Consider the following 23,424-nt stretch of genomic DNA (forward strand, 5'->3'; position numbering starts at 1 on the left):
ACGTATACATTGTGGAAGGATTCCTCCTATCTAGTTAATTAATACATCCATCACCTCACACATTTATCTTTTTGTGTGGGTGAGAGAACATTTAAGTTCTGTTCTTAGCAAATTTCAATTATACAACACAGTGTGATCACCTATAGTCACTATGATTTACATAGATCCTCAGACCTTATTTAGCTTATAGCTGAAAGTTTGTATTCTTTACCAAACTCTCCCTATTTCCCCCAGCAACCACTTTTCTACTCTGTTTCTAGGAGTTTGACTTTTTTCCCCTTTTTTTTTCTTTTAGTTTCACATATAAGTGATAATATGAAGTATTTGTCTTTATCTGTCTAGCTTATTTCACTTAGCATAATGCCTTCCAGGTCCATGTTTTTGCAAATGGCAGGATTCCTTCTTTCTTATTGATGAATAATATTCCACTGTACATATATGCCACAATTCCTTAACCATCAGTCCATGGATGAACACTTAGGTTGTTTCCATATCTTGGCTATTGTGAATAATGCTGCAATGAACACGGGGGTGCAGATATCTCTTTGATATCCTGTGTTCATTTCCTTTGGATGTGTAGCCAGAAGTGCAAGTGCTGAATTCAAGCTTTTTTAAAGGTTGTTTTTTGTTCTCAGAATTATCTCCGTGGTCACTTTTTCTATTTTCCTTGACTTTTTTCCCCTATTTACTCTTCTTAGTGTCTTTACTTTTTTTTCATGTTTTAGGGTTTTGATTCTTCTTTTTTAAAAAAAAGATATTATTCTTGTCTACTGCTTCTTGGTTTTTATAGCAGATGTAAGAATGATGTAAGAATGGAGAGACCCTACTCTGCAGACAGGGCTTGTTGGCTGATGGGTTTTGTTTAAGGAAAAGAGGTCAGGAAGCCAATAAGCTGGAGAACTGGATTTATTCTGTTGCACTGACTCCGAGATAGCCCCCTAGTACCCTCCCGTAAGAGTTTAATGTGGCTTAAAATGAAATCTCCTGTGTTTTTGCCTGGAATAAATGTTCAGCTGCAGAATTGTTCTGCATCCAAAGGTGAAGAGTCTATGTATGGATGTCCAACTAGTTAGTACCCTTCATTACAACCTCTTTTCTCTCTCCTACCCTCAGTGGTAAGTGCTGGAACTGTTCCACGGAAGTTCCTTTCTAGGTGTGTCCCAGAGTGTCACTATTTCTTTTCTGCTTCATCCACTGATGACACTCTCCATTTCCTCCTTTGTTGCATGTCTTATCCTTTCCTGCCTTTATAATCAGTTTAACGGAGTTTCAGAAGGCAAAGAAATTGATGTATATGTTCAGTCTACCATCTTGAACTGGAAATTTCTTCAACTTTTTTATAAAATGTTTAGAATGTGACTCAGGGTGTTTCTTCCCCCTCCCCAAGTATTACCATAATTTGAGGTGAATTAAGTGCCAGATAGACATCCCAAATGGCACCAGAGCCTCTCACTCTTCTGCCAACTGCATCTCTAGTTACTTTCACTCCTTTCATCTACCTCAGCCACCCACCTCTGTATCTGCACAAGGATACTGGGCCTTGTCAGCACCTTGGACTCAAATCTTAAATTGAAACATGCTGCTTTCTGGTAACAACTTTTTTTTAATTCCCACTCTATCACTCAGATACTACTACAAAACCTGCTTTTCGCCTTGTCAAGATATGCAGCTTGTTAGCCCATTTAATTTCTTCCCTTTGTTTCACCTCCTCCTCCTAGATTCAGCCTCAATTACATATCCCATCACTGTACCTATGTATGCTCTCCTGTCAGAATCTTAAACATGAACGAATCAAATTGTCTTATAGAATAAGACCTTCTGGGTTCATGTCCCATCTCTACCACCCACATGGCTTATGATCACGAGTCATAAGCTGTGTGACTTTGAAGAAGTTATTTAAATTTTCTGTGCATCCATGTCCTCATCTTTAAAATGACGATAATGATAGTACTAATGTTCTGAGGATGAGATGAGACAGTTATATATAAAGTGCTTAGAAAAGACTCAGGCTCAATAAAAGTATTCAATAAACATTAGTCAGTAGTAATAATATTCTCTAATTTAAAAACATTAATGAAATATCAGTGCACTTTAATAAGTTATAATAAAATACGTAAAATGCTTACACATTCAATTTATACCATTTAATCAGTCTTTCTTGATTAAGCATTTCTAAGGAGATTTGGTAGTTACATATTTTAGGTACATCAAGGCACCCAAAGAAATGGGTTATTTCTCTAATTTTTTTTTCTAATCTAACTTTGATTGTTAACTCTCTGCACATCCAAGGAGAACTTGCCCTAATTATTATATTTAGAACCACTGACATCTAATTATAACATCTATTAAGGTAGTAGGTACCAATTACAAACTTGGAGGCATGTTGCCTCATATTCTCCCTGACATAATTGTGGTTTTAGGAAAGACCAGATTCAAAAAGTGATTTAAACTCTGTCAATTCTCGTTGATGCTGTTATGCCACTTCTTTCAGATCTATAGTTATGTGATAGTTATTATGAGCTTTGAAGATCTCAGGAATCCTTCAGCTTGATCTCAAAATCTCTTTGATGATGGGATTCTGCTTAATTCCTTAATTTAAATAAGTCCTTGGAGGAAGACATTTTAACCCCAGGCAATGTATGATTACTGTTCTGATTACTAGACCCCCATTGTAACAGAACTCTAACCGAATTAATATTTTGGACACTATCCTTGTAGAGTGAGACTGTGGTCTTTTAAGACATGTATAACTATGTTCTCTGAAGATGGGAGGATTGTGCATATTTTAATGATAATGACTCTACCATCATACCTTTAAAATATATCTGAATAGAAAATCAGTGAGATGTCAATTAAATTAAAAATATTTATTACTATTGAATCAGCTTCAGGAGGTATTACAAAGAAGCAATGTAATATGATAACTTTGGTTCTGTTGGAATCTTGGGTGAGTTATCTAATTTTTGGGGGCTCCATTTCCTAATCAGTAAAATGAGTTTTGGTTATGAGTTAAATGAAATAGTGTATTAAAGCTCTTTGTATATACCACTGAACTGGAAATATTTATTGAATCTAAGGAATCAGATGGGCATGCATGGACTTCTTAAGTGCAAATTCTTATTTTATAAAAATCAAGGTTTCTGGGGGCGCCTGGGTGGCTCAGCTGTTAAACGTCTGCTTTCGGCTCAGGTCATGATCCCAGCATCCTGGGATCAAGCCCCACATGAGCCCCACATCGGGCTCCCTGCTTCGCGGGAAGCCTGCTTCTCCCTCTCCCACTCCCCCTGCTCATGTTCCCTCTCTCGCTGTGTCTCTCTCTGTCAAATAAATAAATAAAATCTTTAAAAAAAAAAATCAAGGTTTTCGTAGGCTCCACTCCTGCCCTCATACCCCTTACTTATCACTTGTCCTTAAATAATCTTAATCTTAGATTTTGGTTCATAAATGTATCTCTTTTTTTATTCTCCTACCTCCAAATAAAAAGACAGAATCCCTATTTATGCCTTCAGCATGGTCTTACCCCATTCACTCTCTATGAGTATATCACTGGATGTGTTTTCTAGGAAAACATCTAAATCAAACTCATTTTTGGCAGACACACAATGGCTATTGCTAAATAGTTCTAGAAATCTGTCTTAGTAAGCTAAAGATTTATGTTATAGTTAACTTTCCCAGTGGGCTTACCAGAATGTAGTCATATTCCAAATTAAGCCTTAGAAGGCCCATCTTTGGGAAAAGCTCAGTTGAACCTCTACTATCCTAATTCTTGCTCTTAGTTTTTTACAAGCAGAAGTCATACTTTCCATTTTTGTTGCATTTGAATAGATCCAGAGTCACTTTCTGAAAAAAGTCCCAGTCCTGACCAAAACTAGACCTACTCTATGGCTTACAAACATGGTATGTGGATTTCATGACTCTCCTCCTGGGTCCATGCTGAAGTCAACAGCCAATCACGAGTCTCTTTCCTACTAAGGGTGAACTCAGCCTGAGGCTCATTCTCAACCAGCCTTCCAGAAAGAGAAAAGAAACATATAAGAACTTCCCTGTCCTGCTTGTACTAGAAAGTAAGCTCCCTGAGGACACAGGCTGAGGCTTATTCATATGTGTTTTCCTGACAGAGAAGCTGATTGGATGTTGATTCACTGTATAAAATAAGAATGGTAGTCAGTTTCCTCAATGTTTTAAAAAAATGTTAGCATAAGCATTTTTGTATTCACTCTGAAAGAAGAAAAAGCCAGTAAAGATGTTGTAATATTAAAACCATCCAAATTTTTGTGGGAGTCTCTGTTTGGATGAAAGCTAGAACACTTACACAGTATCTCAGAGGGATGGACATGTGAAGCTCTGTTAAAGCAACATGTCCCTAACCCATGGAATCACATGGAAAAACTCTTGACATCTTTACTTCTGTAGCTAGTCTCATTTTTCTAAAAACAGTTTAAACCAGTAAGAATTTTCCAGAAGTTGAATTTGAATCACCAACTTTCCAAGGAAAAAAATAAACAAAACTAAGTAAACATATTTCAGCCTCAAAATTCCCCCCACTCACTAACAGTTTCAACTTAAATTTGTTCCTCTTAAAGCACCCCAATTTCTCTATAGAACCTATCAAATGAGTCTCTTGTGGACGCCCACACTTGGCTGCAATCCTAAATGGTACTCAGACCAGACACATGTCAGTGCATTTTTAATTGCTAAAGCGAATAGTATCCATTTTAATTACACCCTCATCATTTATTACAGTCACTCTTCAGAATGTGAAGTCTTGGAAATAACACACTAAAAAGTACTTGTGGACTCTGGGGCTTTGGCAGGCTGGGACAGAACTTCTGAGAACATGCTCTGTGAATTTTCCAAAGGAGGCAATCAATCTGAGAGGACACACACGGGAGCTGTTCATTTGAAACCTAGCTGGTGGCTTCTATCTCGGATTTGAGGATCTCACAATCAATAGATATGTCTGCAAGTATAGAGCATAACCTGGATATTACTCTTAATCATTGCTTCAGTTTGTAAAGAGCTGGTCCCATCAACTGCCAAAGAGGGAGGCTCATCTAGAATCCGGGTGGCTACATCTGTCTGCCAGTAAGTGCTTAATGACTCATTTTCCTCAACAGAATTTTCATAAGACTGGAATTCAGGGAGGGATGTCTGGAGAATGTCTGAAAGGAAGTTCGCAAGCCACTGTCCTGCTGTTTGCTGGAGAAAGCCTCCTATGGTAGCCAGACCAGTTGATTAAAGCAAACAGCAACAAATTTCAGTATTGTTTCCTCATTACCTTTCATGAACAACCCAGGAAATGTCACCATGAAGTTTTAGTCATTGTGAGAACACCATAAATTTCCAGAAAAGAAAATCATTAGTGGAAAAACTAAAGACAGTAGGTTAGCAATTGTGTTTATGTGGAACCACAGAATCTATCCAAGTGTCTTGCACTGAACCAGCCAGAATACTCCAAGAAACTGTTGTGTGTATGTATTTTTAAAAAATTCAGTCAACCTTTTTTTCTGATCTGTCAGGTTGACCAATTGCTTTGCAATTATATGGATTTAGCCAAAATGAAATTGTACTTAAGACTTAACTCTGTTTTCAAATGCTTTTTTATTTGTTTTAAAGGCTTTATAATTACTGAATGGTCTTCTCTCTCAGAATATATTCTGAGATGGAAGCAAAAATATCACTTTTGCAAAGCCATTTCCATTCTTCCAAAGGTCTGTTGGTAAATTATTCTTACTGATCTTTCCATCTTTCTGGCCTGTGCATACACACCTAACCCATACTAAATTTCACCAGATGGCATTTTATTTCTTTAAAGTAAAGCAGCCGTGGGTTTAGACAGTTGAATTTTTAAACTTCTGTATTTACTGAAAGTGCATATGGTGCTATATGGACAAAGAAATTGTGCTGAAAGAAAAACATTTCTGTCCGCAAGTACCTCATAATTTCCCAGAGGAATAAAAATGTGCAGTTATGTGGTGTATGTCTCACAAAATCTTATATGGCTTTAATTTTCTTTCTCTGCTAAAAAAATAGATATATGTATATTGTGTGTACCTGGAGGTTGTACTATTTTAAATTCTTCTTCTGGTTGCAAATAAAATGGTTACAGAAAATGTGATCACTTGCCAAAGTGATCCGTAAGTGATTTCTAGAAGAAAATGAAACATAAACCCAACCTTGTTAAAAAAAAAAAAAAAAAACTAAAACCTCTGTCAACGTAAGCAGATGTTGGTGTTGGTGTAGAATTTACAAGGATGAGAAGGCTATAAAACCTCCCTTGAGCCACTCACAGTTCATTTCAAGGCCAAGAACGCCCCCAAAATCTGTTTCTAATTTTACAGAAATCTTTTGAAATTTGGCCCGGTATTCAAAAGTCCGTGGAAAGAAAAAAACCTTGTCCCAGCTTCAGTTTCCAACTCTGAAGACAGACTTGCTTCTTTCAACGGTTTTCACAGATCTGGTGACCTACGTTCTGAAGTCAGAATTAGCTAACTTTCAAAAACATCTGGAAAAATGAAGGTTAGTATATGCAGCCTCAGGTGTTGCTAAAGAAGGAGGACTGGCTGAGTTGAGTTCGATCACAGTTTTCTATTGTTTAGAAGGTGAGGATTTGTACATAAGTATGTACTTCCTGGAGTGGGTTGGGATTGGGAGATTGTTCTAAATATATTGCAGAAACATTTGTCCTTGGAGAGCTGGGAGAATTCCAGCAATTATAGCCAGATCAGTGGAAAACAATCAAAGGCTTTGTGGGGAGGGAGAAATAGGATTTAGGTGTAAACAAAATCTTGCCATTTCTACTATTTAGCAGAAACTGTGTATATGTCAATTTTCTTTATCTTATGTAGACATGGTTAAAAATTGTATTTGGAGTTGCCACTTCTGCTGTGCTTGCTTTATTGGTGATGTGCATTGTCTTACGTCCTTCAAGAGGTAAGAATTTTCTCTGATTTGCTCTATCTGCCCACGATAGCTTGGAAAGTGCACTAATGCATGGTCACAAGTGATTGAACATTTCCTAAGTGCTTATTTCCCAAAGTAAGTCTGTTATTTCTAAGCTCACAGATATGTTGTTGAGCAACCAGAAATACTGAAGAATTTAAGGCACGAGTAGGAAGATTCCAAGGATTACTTCAGCAATAGAAAAACCGAAGCATTATTCCGTATCACCCCCACCCCCCCCCCCCAATATCTGTTAAATTACAAGTCTGGACAGGCCTTTAGAGAAAATATTTTTAACTAACATTTCTTTTCATTATTGTAAAGATAAGTAAGAATGGAAAAGTCAAAACAGAACCTATGGAGTTTTGTATTATGAGACTTTCCAAAAATGTAGGGAGGCAGCAGCAAATAGAGATCCCAGGAATAGCTACAGAAAAGGTGAAATTGTTGCTCTAGATGCAGTAGCACTGAAAAATCAGATTAGAAGACTATTATCAAGAAAGCATTAAGTGATAAATCGATCCTTTTAGAAGATTAACATTGATTTCAGTTTGCTGTCAGATGGAAGATACTATGAACTGATACTGGGGCTAGTTTGAATTTAAATTAAGACTCTGTCTGCAAATAACCCAGTGATATTAGGGGAATAGGTTCTTAGGAAATGGTTGATGAAGAGAAGCTCAAATTCTAAAACAGGAAAAAGTTACAACAAGAACACATCGTGTGTCTTGGGGTCTAGGGGAAGGGGGAAAGTTTGTACTAATAAATGTTAAAAAAAAAAAGCTTATGGTAGCTAAGATGGGAAATATTTTTGGTTACAGATTAACTAACAGTAAAGGAAGACCAATGGTAAGGCTTTAGCTAAAAAATGATCTGTTGTTCTAAAATGAAATATAGAAAAATATTTTGAAAAATTCAACATGCTAGTGGGATTTTCACAGAATTACAAAATGGAGGAGGAAAACAGTGTTCTTATATCTTCAGTGTTAATCTTTAGTCCTTATTTCTGCTATCTGATGGCATTTGATTACTCTTAGGATGCTGAGATGTGTGTGCGCATCCATATTTTTCATGGTTTTTCAGGTTAAAATTGTCTTCAGACCAGTGTCTCACCTCAGTGGTTTTGGGCCATATTTGCCTCATATGAGTAACTGTCAGATGGCAGATTAAGTCCAATTGGCCTATTGGATGCTAATCCATTCAAAATTAACTCCTTCTTTGGAAAGAAAATCACCAATACTTGAAATTCACATTTTGCTCCCTCAAAAATTAATGTTCTGAGAACAGAAGTGTATGGAAATTATTGTGAGCTTACCCCATGTCCATAGGCAAGATTGGATTGCAATGGCACTTTGGAATTTAAGCCATAAATTTTCATGAGCAACATACTATAGTTATACATTTATAAAAAGTATATAAGTATACGACACATAGAAATTTGTGTCATTATGCACAATCTCAATCCTTACCTTCTTCCCAAGTTTAGACATGTATCTTATACACATAAATATATGTTATAAACTACATATGGTATAAAATCCCTGTCATTTATAACATAGTTTTCTGTTTCAACCAACAGGATTATTCTCAGGGCAAAGTAATTTCCTGAAAGAGTCAAATAATCAAACTAAACTTTAGATGAAATTTTATTACTCTGAGCAACAGAAAAATCATAAAAAAGCTGAGAACTGTATCTTTTCTATTTATAATATTCTCTGTCTATTCTAAATTGGCTGAAGAACTTCTCAGAATGCCACTCGAATAACTTGTACATGGGACTATTCATTGCCCCATTTCCTGAGCAGGACCAGGGTCAAAGCCCTCCTTCCCACATGTCTGTGTACAGGCCCCTGATGCTCAGTGCATCCTTCTGTCCTCCCCTCCTGTCTTCTCACCCCACTCCTTAATCACCCCAGGTCTGGAGCTTCCCTCTCACCTCCGCCCAGTGCCTGGTGAGAGTAGCATCTAAGGTACTAAGGCAGGAGAAGGGAAGGAGGAACAGAAAATTCAATGCCAAGTTAGCTTCCAGTTAGCCTTCTCACACTTCCTCAGAAATCCCATTACCTTACATTGGCCTTAGGTGCCCTCATATTCTTAGCCCAGGATCTCTGCGCCAGCGTATAAACAGTCTTCCTTTGAGAAACTTAAAGACCCGCTTAAGAAACCTGGGTTCACTTATTTATTTATTATCAAAGTAAATCCCACCAATGACCTGCCCATCATTGTGCCAGTTGCCGGGGAAACAAAGGTGCAGTGGTCTAGGTTTCCTTGCGAAAGGCAAGGTAACCCCCCCCTCCATGGAGGCATGGTCATCACCACCAGAGGGGATTTCTGCTGGTCCATCCCCACCAGGTCCCAGTGAAAGAAGGGGAGAAATGGGCTTTTCCACACAGGGAGAAGGTCCCAGAAACGCCAGCCTCAGTTCTTAAAAGAGCTGGGGAGGAATTAGGCAGGATTTTGGGAACAAATAGGAAAATGTAGTGGTGAAATGAAAAAGATCCATTTAGATCACCCACATAATAATAAACATAAGGGACAACTTTTTTGGAAACTTCCAAAATTTCCCATTTTTATTTGCACCAAATGGGAAACACATGTGGGTTTCTATTCCTTAGTCCCAGGCCATCCCCTTTTGCCTCAGTCTACCGCCGTTCCATGGTTGCCCTTTCTATTCTCCTGCCTCTATTCACTTCCTCTTTTCTTCCGAAGCATCACTCCACTTCCCCTGTGAAGATGCAACCAGGCCAAGAACAGAAACTAACCTCCACACCTTCCCCTCATTTTTGCCAACCCCAAAGACAAATGCACAGATCTTATCTCAAGAGATTTCATGAGATAAACACAAACATACAAAAAATTGGAATTGGAAAGCGATAAACGTTCCAGAATTTCATAAGTGAATTCTATATGGCCTTGCCTCACAATTTACAGTCTCTGAATTCCTGGACCTGAGTTTGTGAAATTTGTGTGTGAAGGGACAGGTAGGTGTGAACGGCCCTCCCGTTGACTTCAATTGAGTGTAGAGCTCCCGACATGAGGATAAGCAGATGTTCCATTGATATTAGCTATTATTTTTCTACAATTTAACATAAGTAGCTGCTGAAATAATGACAGCTAGAATTTTATTGTGGTCTTCATCCTAATATACACATAACACAAAGATGGCAAGTAGGCCCTACTGTGTAATGTATTCCAATTTCAACAATGTTCTCAATTCTGAGAGTAGGGAGTCTTTACGCCTGGGTATCATTCCTGTTCCTAACCCCCACCTCCTTGGCTCAAAAACAAATATTTTTCAGAAACTTTTGCATGCAAGGCACTCATACAGGACACTAGCAGCTCTGACGCAAAAGCAAGAGAGACAAAAGTGAGAAGATAAAGGAAGTTGGAGATGGGGGTAGAGGATAAAGTTGAAGGAAAGAAAAAAGAAGAGGGGGGAATGCGGGGGTGGGGAGAAATCAGAAGTTCTCCTGGGCAGTGCCTCTAGTACCTCCCAGTGAAAGGAGAACCACTGTAAGTCCAGCCTCAGAGCTCCCTGAAATCCTTTGTCTACCTTTAAACGTTTTGCCTTTTACTGTTGTTTTGGGTGTGCAGTATTTTATACAAATTTGTATAGTTGCTAGTTTTTAAAAATCGGCAGATTTCACATAAAAATCTTAGATTCTTGACTCCTCTTTAAATATTAGGTCTGGCAGCATTGGGCTCATGGTAATGGCTAGTTGAGAAGTACGTGTTACCTTTAGTGGGGCAATGCATTCTCCAGTCTGCCACAGACCCTACAACTTTGTATTTTATTGTGCTCAAGCTACCACATTCATTTACAATATCGACTTGGTTTCTAGAAAAAGTTGGATTTTTTTTAAAGATTTTATTTATTTATTTGAGGTACAAAGAGAGAGCACAAGCAGGAGGGAGGGGCAGAGGCAGAGGGAGAAGCAGGCTCCCCATTGAGCAGAGAGCCCAATGTGGGACTCGATCCCAGGACCCTGGGATCATGACCTGAGCCGAAGGCAGACGCTTAACAACTGAGCCATGCAGGCGCCCTGAAACACTTTGATTTTTAACCCTTGGACTAGAAGAAGTATATGGTTCCTCCCGGATTAAAAATAACAATCTACTGAATATGAAAAGCCTGAGATGAACAGCCCACAGTTATCCAATATCCACAATGTCCAGTCCACTGTGGCTCCTAGACATGTCGATTATTTGTCCAACAATTATTTGTTAAGCACCTTCCAAAAAATTGCCACTGGTCTAGGGCATGAATGACAAGGGCTCCACCCTTAGGAAAGAGCAGTCTGGTAATAAGCAAGTAAACAAATATGTAAGATATTTCAAATTCCTTAAAGTGTTACATAGAACAACTAGAGTGAGGGTTGTGTTAGACCTCTAGGGCTGCCAGAACAGAATACCACAGACTGGGTGGCTTCAACAGCTGACATTTATTTTCTCCCAGTTCTGGAGGATGGAAGTCCAGGATCAGGGTGCAGACAGGTTTGGTTTCTTCGGAGGCTTCCCTCCTCTGCGTGTAGATGGCTGCCTTCTCTCTGTGTCCTCACATGGCCTTTTCTCTAATGCACACATACTCCTGGTGTCTCTTCCTCTTCTTATAAGGACACCAGTTATACTGGATTAGGGCTCCACTATTAAATTTTATATAATCTTAATTATGTGCCTCCTTAAGGGCACTGTCTCCAAACACAATCACACTGATGGTTAGAGCTTCAGTCTTTGAATTTGGGGGACACAATTCAGTCTGTAATGAAGCTCGTCCATGAGGCTTCTCTGAGGTGATATTTGAGCTGAGACCTTAAGGACAGGAAGGACACAATCCTTAAGGCAGGGATAAATCCTCAATGCAGAGGAAAATGCAGGCACAAAATCCCTGAGGCAGGAGAGTGAATTCAAGGAGCCAAAAAGAGAATGATAGCTGTGAGGTCGAGTTACATAAACAAGTTAACACAGGAAAATATGTATATACATATGTATTTACAATTATACACACATATAAAAAATGTATAGTGATTGCTTACTTAGCTAGGTAATGCTCTATACAATCCTTTTCAGGAGCTATCTGAAATCATAGACAATTTAGATAGGACAGAAATCAGTATTTTGCAAGAAGAAATAGAATTTAGAATGTCTGCATGTTAGGCAGAAATCTACTGTTGTTGTTATGATTATTATTACTACTATAACCTCAGTTAAATAAGATACATGTGAGACAAAATCATCCTCAAAGGAGAAGTGAATATGTTTTTAAGGCTTGAAATTTTCCCAGTATCAACATTCAGAACTGTGAAACAGACTCCCTCAAACATCTTAAGAGTTTTAAGCTTATTTTTTCACTGTGCTTTTGGAGGAAATCTGGGGAAGTCTGAAGGGTTGAAGAAAAGGTTCAGAAAGTTCATGGACATAAAGGAGCTTTTGAGTTGAGTGTAAACAAATCAACTTTGCAGATTATATTTCTGTAATTTGCACTTGGATTTTAAAACCACAGAAGATGAATCTTGGCAAGCTTTCTCCAAGTTTTGCCAAATTCTAAATAATATAGAAAATAATCCCCGTCTTTGGATGAGTCCCATAATGCAGAGGAGTTTACCTGTCTCTGATTTCCAAAGCGAATTGTGTTACAACTCACACAAGAACATCTAGCCATAGACACACCTTGAAAAAAAAAGTTCTAAAGCTCAAATCAGGGATGTGTAATCCAGGATAAAAGTTTTTAAGAACCAGAGACAGTCAAAATGAGATTTAAAATATATTGTAATAGTTAACACAGTAGGCACAAATTGAAATGATCTTTCCGTAAGATAATTAAATACTAATCAGTCTTTTGTTTAAAATTTATTCCCTATTTATATGTAGAGGAAAGAACTTATTTTTCATTTCAGTATCCTTGCAAAATAACAAAAACTATGTAGTAAAAACAGAATAACTTACAGCTGTTATTAATCTTTATTTCTATTAGTCATAAGAAGAATATGATTGCTTAGTATCTAAATTAAATTTTTTCATAAAGATTATGATTTTATACTTGGTAGAAAAACTGATGTGATAGAACTCTTTAAAGGAACAGGATAGATACACAATGGAATATTACTCAGCCATCAAAAAGAATGAAATCTTGCTATTTGTAACAAAGTGGATGGAGCTAGAGGGTATTATGCTACAAAGATGTCACAAGAAAAAAATTACAGACCAATAAATCTTATGAATATAAATGAAAAAATCCTCAACAAAATACTAGCAAACCAAATTCAACAACATCTAAAGGATTGTATACCATTACCACGTGGAATTTATCCAAAGAATACAAGATTGGTTTAACAGCCAAAAATCAATTACTATAATAAACTGCATTAATAGGACAAAAACCACATGATTATCTTAATAGACACAGAAAAAGGATTTAATGAAATCTAGCGCCCTTTCATTGTGAAAACACTCAGCAGACTAAAAATAGGAGGAATTTCCTCTATTTGATAAAGGACATCTACAAAAAACTCGCAGCTAACATCACAGTGATAAAAGATTCAGTGCTTTCCCCCTAATTGAGAACAACACAGCATTTCTGCTCTCAGCCACTTCTGTTCAATATTTTTTGGTGGTTGTACCAGAGCAATTAGGTAAGGAGAAGAAATAAAAAGTATTCAGATTGGAAAGGAAGAAGTAAATCTATTTCTATTTGCAGATGACATAATCTGGTTTATAGAAAATCTCAAGGAATTCACCAAAACTATTCAAACTAATAACTTTAGAAAAGTTGCAAGACACATCAATATATAAAAATCAATTGCATTTCTATACATTAGTGATAAATGATACAAAAAGATCTAAATAATCGTAAGACATCCTATGTGAACTTAATAATCAGAAAACTAAATATTTTTAAGATGGCAATACTCCCTAAGTTTATCTACGGCTTAAGTATAATTCTTTTTTTTTTATTTTTTTATTGTTATGTTAATCACCATATATTACATCATTAGTTTTTGATGCAGTGTTCCATGATTCATTGTTTGTTCATAACACCCAGTGCTCCATGCAGAACGTGCCCTCCTCAATACCCATCACCAGGCTAACCCATCCACCTACCCCCCTCCCCTCTAGAACCCTCAGTTTGTTTTTCAGAGTCCATCATCTCTCATGGTTCGTCTCCCCCTCTGACATACTCCCCTTTTCTTCCTCTCCTGTTATCTTCTTTTTCTTTTTTCTTAAAATATGTTGCGTTATTTGTTTCAGAAGTACAGATCTGTGATTCAACAGTATAATTCTTAAATGTAATTCTTATCCAAATCCTAAATAACTTGCAGAAATTGACAAGGTGAACCTAAAATTCATATGGAAATGAAAAGGACCCAGAATAGCTATCTTGAAAAAGAACAAAGTTGGAGGAATCACACTTGCTTATTTCAAAACTTACTACAAAACTTATATAATCAAAATAGTGTGGTGCCTGCATAAGGATACACATACAGATCAATGGAATATAATTTAGAGTCCAAAACTAAGTCATATATATATATATATTTCATTGATTTTTTTTTTGTAAGGGTGCCGTAACAATTTAATGGGGAAAGTTTTTTCAACAAATGGTATGGAGACAACTGGATATCAAGATGCAAAAACAACAACAACAACAAAAAAAACCAGGCTGGACTTCCTTCTTCACACAATACATAAAAATTAACTCAAAATGGATCAGAGACTTAAATATAAGAGCTAAACCTATAAAAGTGTTTTTTAAAGATTTTATTTATTTATTTGAGAGAGAGAGAGAGAAAGAGAGAGCATGAGTGGGGTGGGGGGCAAAGGGAGAAGCAGACTCCCTGCTGAGCAGGGAACCCAATGTGGGGCTTGATCCTGGAACTCCGGGATCATGATTTGATGATGACAAAGGCAGACACTTAACCTACTGAGCCACCCAAGTGCCCCTAAATCTATAAAAGTCTTAAAACAAGACATAGGAATGAATCTTCATGTTCTTGGATTAGTCAATGGTTTCTTAGATATGATCAAAAGCACAAGCAACAAAAGAAAAAGTATGTACATTGAACTTCATTGAAATTTAATGCTTTGGGGTTACAAAGGATACCATCAAGAAAGTGCAAAGACTACCCACAAAGTGGGAAAAAATGTTTGCAAATCATATATCTGATAAGGAACTTGCATCCAGAATATATGAAGAACTCTTAAAAATCAATAATAAAAAGGCAAATAACCCAATTTAAAAATGGACAAAGGATAAACATCTCCCCCTCCCAAAAAAAGGTATACAAATGACCAATAAGCACATGAAGAGATATTTAACATCATTAGACATTAGGAAAATGTAAATCAAAGCCTGAATGAAATATCAGGAATGAAGTTGTAGGCGAAACAATTTGGCATCCATTATAGTCTATCTATTGAGAAATGGCTTGGCCTTGGGGGTGCAATAGAAATGGAGAAAAGCAGACAGAGTAGAGAGAGATTTTGGAGACTGAGTTGTCAGGCTGGGGTGTTGGACAAAGGCAGGAAGGAAAGAGGGGCGTCAAGGATATCTCCCAAGTATTTGAGTTGAGGAACTCGATGGATGATACTGCTATTAATTTAGAGAAGTCTGGAGGGACAGGGTGGAATTCCTTTATTCTTAGCTTTCAACATATTGATTTTTGAAATGCCCGAGAGATGTGCAAGCAGAGATGTTAAGGAGGAGGTTTAATAGACAGGTGTGGAATCCAGAGAAGAAATCCATTGGGGGTCAGATGTGGCAGTGATAGTGGAGGTGAGTCAGCCCAAGGATGTGGAATAGAAATCCTGGGAGAATGAAATGGCTGAGGAAAGTGGTTCTTCCTCAGACCCCAAGGAACACCAATATGAGCCACAACAAAATCGAAAGTAGAGACTAGAGGAAGCTGAGCTGGCAAAGGAGAAGGAGTGAGCCTTCAAAAATAGACAAGCCTGGTGATGGGTATTAAAGAGGGCACGTTCTGCATGGAGCACTCGGTGTCATACACAAACAACGAATCATGGAACACTACATCAAAAACTAATGATGTAATGTATGGTGATTAACATAACATAATAAAATTTAAAAAAATGTAAGACAAGGTTTGCTTTCCCCTTCAGGGTCACCCAAATGGCATCTACTGTTCCTGTTCTTATACATTATGTTGATCATATCTTCTGATCTTCAAAGCTTTAGAGATCATGAAAAAATGCCCTAATTAAAATAACATAGCACGACAATCATATAATACACAAATGAACTTAAAAAAACCCTGACAATTCCTTTGACTTATGTTGTACAGTGTTATTTGTAGAGGGAACCATGGAAAATTGCTTTCAGAAACTGGGAGCTACTACATTCTTCAGTGACCTCTTCGCTTTGACGAAGCTCAAATTGCCTCATTTTCTCTCAACCTACATTTTGAGGTGTAATTATTCTAACCTCTTGTGTGTTGCTTGGTTCTTGGCCTTATTTCTGTGTTTGTTTTGTTCTGTTGTTGTTGCTTTGACGTGTGCTTTCACTTTAAATCACAGTATAATAATAAAACGCCAGCCTCTCAGATCAGATGGAGTGGATTTAAACTCTATCTCTGCTATGTATTAGGCAACCTACTTTACTTCTCTGATTTCCACTTCCTAATCGGTAAAATGGTGTTAATAATAGGACTTATGTCCAAGAGTTGCTGTGAGTATTTAACGGGACCAATGCGTGTAACGTGCTTGTTACTTATAAGAACTTAGTAAATTATTACTGGTCTAAAGCTGCCTCAGGTCTATTTTTTTTTCAGAGTTGTCAGCCTTTGCTGAAATATAATATTAGTTTGTAAATAGTACATCTCACACACTAGTATTTTCTACACTTGCCCTTGCGGCTCTCACTCCACATGAAGTGATGTCTGGAGGTGATGCCTCCTCCCAGACAGTCTGCAGAGCCCACAGGAACACGGGTGTGTGTGCCTGGAAGCTCTGGTCACTTTCCTTGAGGTGGCTCATAAACATCGCTTCCAAATCAAGTTCGAGATTTAGAATAAAATGACCTGCCACCTATTTGTGTGCCCACTTAATAAACCGTATTTTCTCATTTAGTTTATGATGAATATTAGAGCTAACATCAGATGTCTCCACTCTCACACTTATTCTCAATTTTTCAGGACTGGAAAATTAAATGGCAGAAATAGAAACAGAATCCTAATAATGAATACACAAAGTTTTAAGAAAGAATTACGAAAATAGTGAATCACTACTTATGAATCATTTTTGTGAATTGTAATTTCTTGGATTTGTAATTGAAATAATTTTCAGCTTTGCTTTAGTAAGTTGAAAATGCAAATAATTAAAGTACAGTTAATTAGACTGTTTAGGCAGTGTATGAGTAACTTGTGCCAAAGATAGGCCAAATTGAATTTAAGGGCACTGTCAGGAATTCAGTGTTAATCAAGTGAGTGTCAGTTACGTATAGGAGATATGCTTTCAGAACTCATTTGTGCTTCTGCTCAATTATTTAAAGTTTTAAAATTATGGATGTCAAAACTAAACATCCAAAATAATCAGAAGATTATATTTCAAAATTAAAATTAAAACATTATTTGGAAAAAAGCATGAAAATCTGTTTATTCATTCCATAACTATTAGTGGAATATTTTTCAAGTGACTGGAACTTGTATAGTGTGATTGATGTCATGGAGTGGCACTTTATACTGATTTACACACATACACACACACTCAAACCATTAGAAAACAATGACCTCCATGCTTTCCCTGCAATCTTTCTTTAATCTAATCTGGGGCAGAATCAGTCTCTTTACCTTTCCTTCATTCTTTAAGGATCAGCAGAGGGAACATACCTAAAGAAGAGTCCATTTGGACATAGCCTCAAAACAATGAGCAAAAAGACTGAATAGGGGCATAAATGTTAAGGAAGACCATTAACATTCTTTGAAAGCCAGGATCGACACTTGGTTGTAGGGTATCTATGGATTGGTATGCAGGCCAGCCCCATCCACGTACCAGGAGTTTATAGGCAAGGAGAGATTTCACTGATAGGCACAGGAGTTCACTGAAACAAGTAGATTCAATGAAATCACTAAATTGCAGAATCATCTACTGGAGGGCTTGGTAAAAATAAAAGCTACCAGGGCCTCAAGGCCTAGAGATTCCAAACCAATAGGTTTGGGATAAAGACTTGGAATCTGTTTTTCAAAAAACACTCCAAGTGACTCCAAGGACTAAATTTTTTATACATTCTGTAAATGAAGACTTGTCTAGGTAGAAGAGTGTATATATGAAATTCACAACATGGACAAGAAGGTAAAGAGTAAGGGCAGGCACATTTTTGTGGGAGAATTAATGAAAGTAAGTTAACATAAAATCTGTTCAGTTGATTTATTTCTTCATTCAACAAATATTTATCATGCTCCCACTCTATGCCAAGTACTATCCTGTCTACTGGGCATACAAGAGTGAGAAAAACCAAATACAGACTACTGTCATTGGTAAAGACCTATGCCTTATACAACTTGCATAAATATAGAGATGAAAACGGTTCATGTACAACAATTTCAGGTGGGCGCCTGGGTGGCTCAGTTGGTTAATTTACTGCCTTAGGCTCAGGTCATGATCCTGGAGTCCTGGGATCGAGTCCCGCATCGGGCTCCCTGTTTGGCAGGGAGTCTGCTTCTCCCTCTGACCCTCCCCCCCTCATGCTCTCTCTCTCTCAAATAAATAAATAAAATCTTTAAAAGAAATAACTTCAGGTAAGTATTGAGATAGTAATAAGCCAATGGCATTTTCATAGAGTCCAGTGCAAGGTCATTTCTGCTGGTAGCTGATATAGGGGTTAACAGTGATAGTGTAGTGAAACATAATTATGTTTATGGTCTTTCTAGATGTCAAAGAACCAAAGCTTGGATTGGAATTTCTGAGTAAACTTCATGTTTCATAACTCATAATATGTGACCTAATGTAGCTTCTCAGAACAGATGCATTACTCCATTGCATTGATGAACATTTGGTCATTTTCAGGAGAAAGAAAAGAATGCCTAATTTAAATTCGTCCAATTTGATTTGGTATTACTCTGATCCCAGCCTGGCTCTGGTATAATCACACCCTCCGAGCCTTGGCTATACCACATGTGAGGTTAAGAGCAATTGCCTACCCTAAATCTATGCCATGAACCTTACTTATTTCCACATTAATATAGCTGGCTCCTCTGGATATGTTTTCTGTACATCCACTCATCTCTTCTTGGGTGCTGGTGGGGCTTATTACCATTATAGTAATTAGTAGTATAATAAATACATGTTTAAAATTGCTTTTCAGATATTTTGAGTCATAATAGGACATATGCTAAGTTCTATACATAGATTATTGGCATTTATAGCTACTATGCACCCATTTAAAATAAATGACTAACTAGGAAGTAATAGTAAATACACTTTAATGTAACTTTCCTGGATAATCTGAATTAGAAGTTCTAACAGAGTAAATAACAAATCGCTAAAATCTTTTTGAGAAATCTGACAAGAATTAGCATGATTTTTAATGATATGAAAAAGAAAATGAGTAGGTATTCTAAAAATAATTTGAAACTCTTGTTTTTTATAAATTTCATTTATCCATATATGTGATATTAGTACTAAGTCTATTTATGATCAGTTATGGAGCTCTAAGATGACCAAAATGTTCAAACACAACTGATGAATTTCATGATAGTAAAATGAAAGTGAACATTAATTATATATACTAATAGTCTAATCTGAAACAGCATTTCCCTTACTGTGATTTTATTTTATTGTTTTTTAAAAAGATTTTATTTATTTATTTGACAGAGAGAGCACCCACACACAGGGGGCAGCAGGCAGAGGGAGAGGGAGAAGCAGGCTCCCCACCGAGCAGGGAGACTGATGCGGGCCTCGATCCCAGTGCCCTAGGACTATGACCTGAGCCGAAGGCAGGCGCTTAACCGACTGAGCCACCCAGGCGCCCCCCCTTGCTGTGATTTGAGTAGATATTTAAAAACAAAAACAGTTCCAGTGGTCAAATTAGTTTGGGAAACATTGATCAAGAATATTTATTTGGTAGGAGGTTGGGCAAAATGGCTGAAAGAGAGTATGAGATACAAGCTTCCAGTTATAGAATGAATAAGTCACAGGAATAAAAGGCACAGCATAAGGAACGTAGTGATATTGTAATAGCGATGTATGGGGACAGATGGTAACTATGCTCACGGTGAACATAGCATAATGAATGTATACACTTGTTGAATCACTATGCTGTACACCTGAAACTAATATAACATTGTATGTCAACTATATTCAGATTTTTTAAAAAGGAAAAAATATGGAAAGAATACTGATAAGTTATGAAAATAACAAAAGCTAACATTTATTCACTGATTACCATGTGCCAAGCATAGAGCTTGATGTTTCATTTCAATTAGCTCACTTAATTTAACCTTCTATAGAAATGAAGATTAACTACTATGAATTTCTCAATTAAGCATAATTGCAAGTAAGGAAAATTATATGCAAGGATATTTAAAGAGGAAAATCTATTATGTAACTCATTAGCCATAATCAAAGCATAACTTATGCTAGACAAAAAAGTAAATAAATAAAAGCAAATAAATAAACCACCAAGGTTATATTTATTTATTGAATTAATATAAAAAAAAGTTTTCTAAAAAGAAATTATCTAAGAAGGTATTTTTTGGTATTCACTAAATCGAAAATTTTTTTCATCTGTATGTTCAAGATTGTGTAGACATAAATGTGTCTCAAAGGAAAGTAATTTCCACTGCAAATAGTGTTAGAATTTCCCCTTAACTATATTAGAAACAGATTGCAATTTACTTTTAGAAGAGTTAAGTAAAATTTAATTAAAATATTTCACAAGTATTCTAATGTTATTGTAGTAAAATGGTCTTTTATTCATTGAATAGCAATTATAAAATCAGTGGTAAATATTTTACAAAAGACCATTTAATTAAATAGAAGAACTTTTATTATGAATAACTGTATGGCATGTACAACCTTACTTAGAATTCAAAGAAAATGTGAGAAGATGAATATCTTAAAAAACAGAATAACTTAGTGTTATTATTTAGTCTATAGTTGCAAAAGGGTTCACCAGCCAACTGCATTCTTATAGCCACCAGAATAATTTTTAGTAAATGAAGAAAATAATTCAGGGTCTTAATCAAGCATCTGGAGCATATATTACTTCAGTATGAATCAGTTAAAATAGCTGAAGATGCTATTATCCAGTTGGTCAATTAACTCTTATCACACGGCTGTACATTTATGCAATTACAAGCTTATAGAGCATGTTGAGTCTCAAATTTCAAAAGCCAGTGTGGTAGGACTGGAAGTATTATCACCATTTTCTAGTCCAGTCCTTTATAATAGCACAGGTGAACAAGCTGTGATGACAGGATTGACTTACTAAAGCCCTGCAGGATATTAGCAGCAGAATGATCCTGTAAAAAAGAGGGCATAGATCTCACCCAACCACCCTCCATTCATCCATCCTCCATTCTTCATTTCATGTATTCATTCATTCAACAAGCAGTAATTAAATGCCTACTATGTTCTAGATACTAGGGATGTGATGGTGAGCAAAACTAGACACGGTCCCTGGCCTTACGGTGACTATTTTGAGAATACAGTGGAAGATGGAGAAATATTAATAAAATAATCACTCAAATACATACAAGATTACAAATCAAGACAAATTCTTTTTAAAAAAAGAATATGGTCTGTGGTAATGTATAATAAAGGAACCAGATCTAAACCAGGGGGCCAGAAGGGGTTTCCCAGAGGAGTGTCTTTTATATTAAGCATTAGAGCGTGAATAGAAGGAATGAGAGGGGAGAAGATGGAGAAAGGAGGAGAGGCCCTGGAGAAAGAAATGAGCATCTGAATAACAGAAAACCCTGTATGTTTGGAATCTAAAAAGTAATGAGAGAGAGGCAAGAAGAGCCAGGAGGGCCATTCCAGACCAGCTAAGGGCCTACAGGTCGGACGAACATTTTTGGTCTTTGTCCCAAGAGTTATGGAAAGCTATGAGAGAGTTTAGCAGGAGGATAAAGTTATAGCTCTCATCTTCAACAGTTTTATTTTTGCATGGGCAAATACCAGATTCACAAATGCTATTCAAGGTATAGGACATTTTTTTAAGTTTTGGTTCTGTAAGTGATGGCCTGGAGAAGGGGTAGGGTGGGAGGGATGGAGAATGGCAATATGGATGTGAAGGAGGATTGGAAGTTGGTTGCCATACTATCCATCTGGCGTATCTGACTGTTTAGGAGCTCTATAATGAATGTGTTCTGAGAATAGAGTCATGTTTGAAAAACACAATTGTTTTGGAAGATTCAAATATAGGTGAAATTTGCTTGTGGTTTGTGAGCTACCTTAGGTGAGGCTTTATATGGCAAACCTCTACTTCTGGAATTTTTAAGATCATCTGCATAGATGATAGAGCTTTTGTGGGGGGTTTCTCTGGCCCACTTTCTCTTTATAAAAATCCCAGTCAGGATAGGAAATTATCTAGGTTCATTAATGTCTCCTCTCTTGAGATGTCTGAAGGTAAAGATTTGGGCTGATCGCTTCTGACCAAAGGGGATGCTAAAATATGTCATTGATAAACCAGTAGTAATCCAAGCCAAGCATCTATGACAAAATGCAATGAACTGCTTAAAAGACTAGGTTTTTAGGCTAGTCTGCAATGCCAGCTTTGCAAGGTCTAGAGTTGTTGGCTCATCATCTCATCTCTCTGACAACTCTGCATTGCCTGAATAGCATCCTGGCTGCTCCTTGGACACCATCATAGTTCTTCCAGGCAAGCAAACTGCCTCTCTAGGCCTTCATTAGCCTGTCTATTAAGGAGATAACACAGATCTTAAGACAGACATTAAACAAGTGTTTAGCAATGGCAAGTCTTTTCTTTTCTTTGTTGTTTTGAGAAAGAGAGAGAAAGAGCACGCACATGCAAGGGGGAGGGGCAGAGAGAGAGGGACAGACAGAATCTTACTCAGGCTTCACACTCAGCGTAGAGTCCCACCTGGAGCTCAATCTCACAACCCTGAGAACATGACCTGAGCTGAAACCAAGGGTCGGTAGCTCAACCCACTGAGCCACCCAGGTGCCTGGACAGGTCTTTTTCATGACATGAGACAGAACAGATGAGAGACAGGCTCAGAATTTATTTAAGTTATTAATCATCCTTTTTGTAATAATGTTTCCATTTCTCCCAAAGTTCATGACTCTGAAGGAAGTACAACAAAAACACTCACACTGAAGGATATTTTAAATGGGACGTTTACCTATAAAACATTTTTCCCGAACTGGATTTCAGGTAAGTGAACTATTTCTTTACCTTTTAGGGTTTTAAAAAAAAAAATATGTGTTTTTATTTTTAGTGCCAACACATCTCTATGGTAACCGAAGCCATATCCATTGAAATGGAAAGAAAGAGAATTATTTAGACAA

General features: G+C 37.0%; 1 protein-coding gene and 1 long non-coding RNA gene across 3 annotated transcripts in view; one reads left to right on the forward strand and one right to left on the reverse strand.

Moving 5' to 3' along the window:
- The window catches only part of LOC148164704 (uncharacterized), a 172,069-nt gene that overhangs the window by 11,480 nt on the left and 137,165 nt on the right, over positions 1 to 23,424 (reverse strand). The gene's annotated exons all lie outside the window — the stretch shown is intronic.
- The window catches only part of FAP (fibroblast activation protein alpha), an 86,503-nt gene that overhangs the window by 7,736 nt on the left and 55,343 nt on the right, over positions 1 to 23,424 (forward strand). For both annotated transcript variants that reach the window (XM_088021652.1, XM_028113118.1), the window contains 5 exons: positions 3,826 to 3,897; positions 4,744 to 5,085; positions 6,342 to 6,519; positions 6,849 to 6,933; positions 23,192 to 23,290. In XM_088021652.1, the coding sequence (XP_087877778.1) occupies positions 6,514 to 6,519; positions 6,849 to 6,933; positions 23,192 to 23,290 (190 nt within the window). In that variant the 5' untranslated portion in view covers positions 3,826 to 3,897; positions 4,744 to 5,085; positions 6,342 to 6,513. The remainder of the gene's footprint in view (positions 1 to 3,825; positions 3,898 to 4,743; positions 5,086 to 6,341; positions 6,520 to 6,848; positions 6,934 to 23,191; positions 23,291 to 23,424) is intronic.

Source organism: Eumetopias jubatus, unplaced genomic scaffold (genome assembly GCF_037043125.1).
Source record: "Eumetopias jubatus isolate StellerSeaLion01/CBP00866 unplaced genomic scaffold, mEumJub1_p1.0 scaffold_3, whole genome shotgun sequence".
NCBI lineage: Eukaryota > Metazoa > Chordata > Mammalia > Carnivora > Otariidae > Eumetopias > Eumetopias jubatus.